The sequence below is a fragment of the Xenia sp. Carnegie-2017 genome, unplaced genomic scaffold, assembly GCF_021976095.1.
Source record: "Xenia sp. Carnegie-2017 unplaced genomic scaffold, XeniaSp_v1 HiC_scaffold_19, whole genome shotgun sequence".
Classification (NCBI taxonomy): domain Eukaryota; kingdom Metazoa; phylum Cnidaria; class Anthozoa; order Malacalcyonacea; family Xeniidae; genus Xenia; species Xenia sp. Carnegie-2017.
The window spans coordinates 6,002,673-6,009,280 of NW_025813481.1; the positions used below are offsets into that span (position 1 = coordinate 6,002,673).

Below are 6,608 nucleotides of genomic sequence, written 5' to 3' on the forward strand. Positions count from 1 at the left end.
TATGCGGAAACCCTTCAAAAAAAGGGCGTCATTCTGTCTTTAAAGATACGCGTACAGTCTGGCGCATAGCTCTCTTAAATTAGTATTTCAAGTTGAATTGGAAAGAACTTTCTGTGGACGTTGCTTCAAACATTTTCATTGACTAGCTAGATGAACTGACATCGGAAGTCAGGTAAAGTTTTTTCACGATAAAAAAAAGGAAAGAAACAATAATTGGACATATAATTTTTCATTTTAATAGACGATTTATCAGTTCGCTACAAAGCTTTGTAATCTATATCTTTGAAGAAAATATGTCAACAAATATCACGGCTAGTCCATTGCTTCCTAAGTCAAACAACGATGACACAAGAACAACAACAAAAGTGATCTTTTCTTTTGTTGCAATTCTGGCGTTAATTGGAAACTTCATGGTTTTAATACTCTTTACACGTTTTCCAAAGTGGTTGAAAAAGAAGCATTATCAATGCATTATAAATTTAGCAATTACAGATGTTCTTACAGCCATTTCACTGTTGGTCGTGCCTAAATTCGTTCAGGATCCAGATGCGTACCCCATACCTTTAAGTAAGTGCAGAGATTCTATAGCAAGATATACACTACAGTAATCACGCAATCATTAAGCGTTTTTTTTTGTAACGTTTTTTCTTAATACAATAATTTGTTCTTAAAGTTTTTGATTTATTTGGACTTAAAGTGTTATCTTCTCTGAAAATTGACATCGATTTCTGTGACGTGTAGTGTTTGGTTTGTATTTCAGCGTCTTCGTCCCGCGAGTTCTACTGCCGTATCGTTTGGTCTCATTTCATTCCATTTTCTCTTGGTATAACATCTGTTTACACCTGTCTTGTTCTTGCAATCGAAAGATGGCTAGCTGTCATTCGTCCAGTGTTTTATAAAGAAAGATTAGATGTTCGTACGATGCGCATTTTGCTGGTGTGCTGTTGGGTAGCAGGTATAGTGTTTGAATCGCCTGTTATTTCTCATGTTGAAAGTTACATAAGTGACGACAATGTCACTGCACTGTGTAAATGGGTTCCCGAGAAAGAAGAAGGGAGAATTTGGGCATTGGCAATTTTCTTATTTGCTGGTCAAACGCTTATTCCATGTTGTCTTATTGTTGCAGCTTACGTTCATATCTTCATGAGGTAGATATCTTTGATATAAACCTTATACTATTGCTATTGAATGCATGTTTCATGTTGGTCTCTTTAGAGTCTTTATGCATGCTCTTGTTCGATCTCAGTTATAAAATGAATTTGAAACGTTTTTTCGCTTTTAGATTCAAAAATAAAAAAGTCTACAGTGTAAGTACTCGGCGGCCATTAAACAGCACATCTTCAAATGAAGAAAATTGTACAAGTCAAACTTTAAAAAGAGCAACAATCATGATGGCGATATCATCGCTTGCCCTCATTCTCTGTTGGTTGCCAAATCAGTTGTATTTTTTTGGCGCACAATTGGGCTACTTTGCACTTAAAGCAAGTATACCTGTCAGAATTGTTGGTGTTCTCGTCTTCATGAATTCTTTCATGAATCCAATCATTTACGGTTTCATGAATAGAACTTTTCGTGAAGGTTATCGTAAATTACTGCTTGATCTTCTGCCTTGGAAACGATCTTGAAGTGACTACATTTACGACCCTGTTAATGACCATATGCTTACAAACTCTGTTTTTCCTTTGTATGGGATTAATGGATAAAAAAAAGGCTAAGGATGGGTTCAACATTAACGTTTTTCTTATGGCTCATTAAAAGTTCTGCGGACATTTACTATTGTCCAACGCCATTTGCGTTGTGACACATTTTTTAGGTAACTTTTTTCGTCCAACTTAGCTTTGACCTAGTGTGTATCTTGAGTTGTCTTATGGTAAACTGCTTGGCAAGCCATGCAGCAAACAGCATGACTTGAATATGTTTGAAGTTTAAAATATGTCAATCTCAAAAGCAAGATTGTCTTTTGTCTCTATTGGTTGTAAGGGGTATTTTTATTTGCAAAACTTTTTTTTGAAAAAAAAAACTTCAATAAATTTTGTTGTAAAGTTCTTGATAAAGTTGTCTCGTGTTTCTTTTTCTCCAACTATGTGAAGTGTCACGTGATCGCATCGTGGATTAAATCAACTATATCAACTTATATTTTATGAAATAACGTGCATTCTATTGGTCACTTCGGAATTAAGGACTTATCACATGATTGATAACTTGCATTTTTATTGGTTAAAAATGCCCTACACGAAGCATCGGAAGCTAGTAAATTTCCTTTATTACCGCCATTTTGTTATCTGTTGAAGATTTCCATTTTCACAAAGCTTGTAAAATTCTCGAAGGAAGTTTGAATTTGATTATGGAAGAAATACCTGTGGAATACAACATTATTATCGAGGCATTAAATTGTGTCGTGCAGAATCAGCAACAAAGTTTAGGTCAAGTCGGTGAACAAACTGCATTTGAGTGTGTTGTGAATACAAGTGAACACACTTCGGAGCAATGTGAAGATGCACCACAACAAGCCGTCTTCCAGTGTGTCGTCGATACGAATGATGGAGAGCAAGTTAACTTTGAAGTCACAGGTTTGTCGTAGAAGATATTTTTGATCACAACTTGTTACCATTTCATATTTTCGTTTAATTTTTGAACCTTTCATTTGTGTTTGAAACAGGAGAAGCAGGCAATCGAAATCTTCCTGTTGATCAGGCGACATTTGCATGTGTCGAGGCTGCCCAAACATCTGAACAACAAGAGCAAGTGAATTATGAAATTGCAGCTCTTCCCCAACCACCCAGACAAAACAAACCTCCCAAAGAGAAAAAGATTTTGAAATGTCAAGTTTGTGATAAAGTTTTTTCTCATACTGGTAAGATCTTTAACTTGTTATTTGAAGTTTTGATTGAATAATGTTTACAGGATAAGTCCAGTTGAATGAATATGACTGGAATGGCATGGCATTTCTTGTTATATTCAGGTTCTCTAAATCGTCATGCAAGAACACACGAGGGAACCAAGTATTATTGTCCTACTTGTAATAAATCTTTTACGCAAATGGGAAATTTAATGCGACACCAGAGATCTCATACTGGCGATGCTCCTTTTAAATGTTCAATATGCGAGAAGACATTCAGAAGGTATTTAAATGTAATACTGTCAACTAACATTTGAGGCACTGTTCAAGATGTGATTTTACGATAATGCATTGCTTGGTTTATGTTCATTGGTCAATGTTGTATTAAATTGTTACTTATTTTGATATGATTTCAGGATGGATATAATGAAAGTTCACGAGAAGACTCATCTTGATGTAAAACCATTTCAATGTGACCAATGTGATAAATCTTTTGCTCAGCTTATCAACATGCTCAACCATAAAAAAACTCATCAAAAAGAGTTGGAATATAAATGTGAAGTCTGTGATGCAGGTTTTAGGAAGCAGTCAACATTGATCAAACATCTGAGAATTCACACAGGTGTTAAGGCATTTGTATGTAGTATTTGTCAAAAGTCGTTTGATCTCCCAAGCTCTCTAAAGGTACTTATTAGTGTGATCATTTTTATTCATAAATATGGTTATTCATCTTGATCATATTTCTTGTAAAATTTTAAATTGTTTGAATCAAGGTTCATGAGAGAATTCATACCGGGGAAAGGCCTTACGAGTGTGATGAATGTGGCAAAAAGTTTGCCCAACTTGGTAACATGAAACGACACAAGAAGACGCATTCTGGAGTGAAACCTTTTCAATGTGAACATTGTGAGAAGGGATTTAATAGAGCCGATCTCCTAAAAACACATGAGAAAATTCACAATGCAACAGCAAAAGAGCTGAAGTCCCAGAAGAAGTCAACTCACTCACATCAATTACAGTGTTGTGAAGGTAATGATGATCTGAAAGATCCTGAGAAAAATGCTCATCCTGATCAAGCAAAACATACAAATCACACTCTTACTCAACTGAAAGAAAAACCGTACAAATGTGCAATCTGTGAAATGAGCTTCAGTAATCCAGAAAGTTTAGTACGTCATGTTACGACGCATAACAAGTCCAAACGTGAACATCGTTGTGAAATCTGCAACAAGGTACATGATCTTACTTCTCCCTTTATATAAATTATGCTTCATTGTGTTGACCTTAAACATCAAACTTTCCATGAAAGTAGTTTACTGTCAATGATTATCTTGTGAAAATACAAGAAAAACTGTAGACAGTTGAAACTTTACAAGTTTCGTTAATTGTGTTTTCATTTCAGAAAGAAAGTTTTGCTTTAATGGAGTTATATAGTTGATCTTATTTATGTACAGGTTTTTGACCAACTTGGTTCACTGAAACAACACATGAGGAAACATACAGGAGAAAAGCCTTATACTTGTGACGTTTGTGGAAGATGTTTCAGTCAAGCAGGCAACATGTTACGTCATAAAAAGCGTCACGGGGTGGATGGTAAGATATCCAATTGCACGCTTTCAAAGAATCACCCTGAGAGTGCCACCGAATCTGGTGAGAAATCTGAGATTGAAGATGGTTTGAGCGGACAACTCGAGAAAGGAAAGGCTTATGAGGATTGTGGCGATGTTAAGGCCGTGGAGGACTTTAGTGTGAATGAAACTATTCATGTTGGTGAGAATTTTAAGAGTAATAAAGGTGCGCCGGCTGAACATGTTGTGCAGGCTGGAGAATTTGTGCAGGCTGGAGAAGATGTGCAGGCTGGAGATGGTGTACAGGCTGGAGAAGGTATATCTGCTGGAGACAATGATCAGGTTGAAGGTATACATGCGGAAGAATTTGTGCCTGTTAATCACATTGGTCTCGATAACGCGATGTTACAGGCGAATAAAAATGAAGGAAGGAAAGTTGATGAAGGTGCTCAGGCTCAACAAATAACTGAATGTAACGACGAATTTCCAACCATGATTGCAAGATACACTTGTGATCAGTTGATATCGCATGCTCATGATGTAAACGACGTTTCTTTGATGACCAAAGAAAATAGTGAAAAAAATGCTGATTCTGATATTTTAGTTAACAATATTCACGAAACTAACAAGAAAGACAGCATTGACGAGATGGAAACGAGGAATGAAGTAATTGAACCTGATTGTAGCTCCATTAGTGTAAGCAAAGAAATTGTCAACAATGAATCAATAAATGAAAACGCTTTACATGAAGTAGCTGTTGCGCAGTCAACAGACGATAGCATGTATTCAAATACCGATGACACCATGGCAACAACAACAACAGAGATTGTAGACAGTAATGAACACATGGAATGTGATAATGTTGATGATAACACACATATAGTTGTTATAACTGAGATGGATCAAGCTAATCTTCTTGGACAACTGGGCTTAGTGAGTCAAGTCAGTCGGTCTGATGATGGGGGGACTGGTAACCAAACTTTTATTACCGACTCTTCGATTATTGCTGAAGCCTTGGTTGGTCTCACTCAAGTCAGACATGAATGCGTCAATGAAGGTCAAGGAACGAATAACTTGAGTGAAAGTCCATCAAAAAAACCACCTTCAAAAGGTGGACGTAAAAAGCCTTATCCTTGTGATCAATGTGATAAATGGTTTGAGCAACCGAGTGCTTTAAAACTTCATGAACGCGTTCACACAGGAGAACGACCCTACAAATGTGCACAATGTGAGAAGAAATTTGCACAACATGGAAATTTAGTCAGACACGAGCGAACTCACAGTGGAGTAAAACCTTTCAAATGTGAAATATGCAACATAAGTTTTGCACGAAGAGATTTCCTGAAGCTTCATGAAAGCAAGAGTCATTCAATGGAAACCTCGGTTATTTTGTAATGAAGATCTTTTTTTATTGAGTGCAAAGATGTAACATTGAGACGAGTGTCAGTTCGTGTGTTTGGTCATTATACTTTATACGTATTTAATTTAAATATATGTATATATGGTATGATTCTTTAAATTATGTATAACGATGGTGTGATTCTTACAAAAAAGTTTAGGCTTTTTATGGCATCTAGATTTTCTGAGAAATGGATCTCTGGTTATTTATGAGGATGCTAACCAACCTTTCCAAATTGTTTCTTCATCTTCAATTAATTAGAGAGTGGTGTCAACTTGTCACATTAAATGCTCTGCAATTTTTGTTAAACATTTATGTGTACCATTTCTATGCCCTTTGTTTGAGAGAGTGAAGTATTAACTTCTGTCTTACTTGACTTAACAAGTACTAAATGGCTGCTGCCACGCGGATGCACACTATTCTTGACAAGACTCGACCCATTCCCCCACGCGACCTATATACTGGTGAAATCTCGATTTGTGTCTGTCTGTCTGTTAACAATTCCGGGGAGGATTTTTACGAATTGAGTTATTTTTTGCCGGAAACAAACCGTCGACTTTCAGAATGCGTGCCTTTGTTTGCATATATTCCAAATAAGGTATGGCACGTTTGATTAAGGCCCGTTCACTCGATTCGATTTTGTTAGATCCTAAAAACGGATCGTCTGAGCACATATAAAGTTAGTCTCCGACAGTCGGATCCGTCAATCTAAAAGAGGATAGAAATAGAACTTGCTCTATTCTCATCTGACCGACAAGATCAGAGGAAGCCGACTAGCCAAATTATATATATTTGAAAAAGA

General features: G+C 36.5%; 2 protein-coding genes across 2 annotated transcripts; both read left to right on the top strand.

Annotated features, from left to right (window-relative positions):
• The first annotated feature begins 52 nt into the window (after positions 1–52).
• Positions 53–2,050, top strand: LOC124438885 (galanin receptor 2a-like). The gene is made up of 4 exons (XM_046989091.1): positions 53–172; positions 242–567; positions 761–1,148; positions 1,283–2,050. Exons 2-4 carry the CDS (start codon positions 294–296, stop codon positions 1,623–1,625), a joined length of 1,005 nt encoding a protein of 334 aa, XP_046845047.1. The 5' UTR covers positions 53–172; positions 242–293; the 3' UTR covers positions 1,626–2,050.
• A 241-nt stretch (positions 2,051–2,291) lies between these two features.
• On the top strand, positions 2,292–6,117 carry LOC124438884 (zinc finger protein 271-like). The gene is made up of 6 exons (XM_046989090.1): positions 2,292–2,570; positions 2,660–2,854; positions 2,963–3,122; positions 3,256–3,523; positions 3,613–4,071; positions 4,294–6,117. Exons 1-6 carry the CDS (start codon positions 2,345–2,347, stop codon positions 5,800–5,802), a joined length of 2,817 nt encoding a protein of 938 aa, XP_046845046.1. The 5' UTR covers positions 2,292–2,344; the 3' UTR covers positions 5,803–6,117.
• Positions 6,118–6,608: the final 491 nt, after the last annotated feature.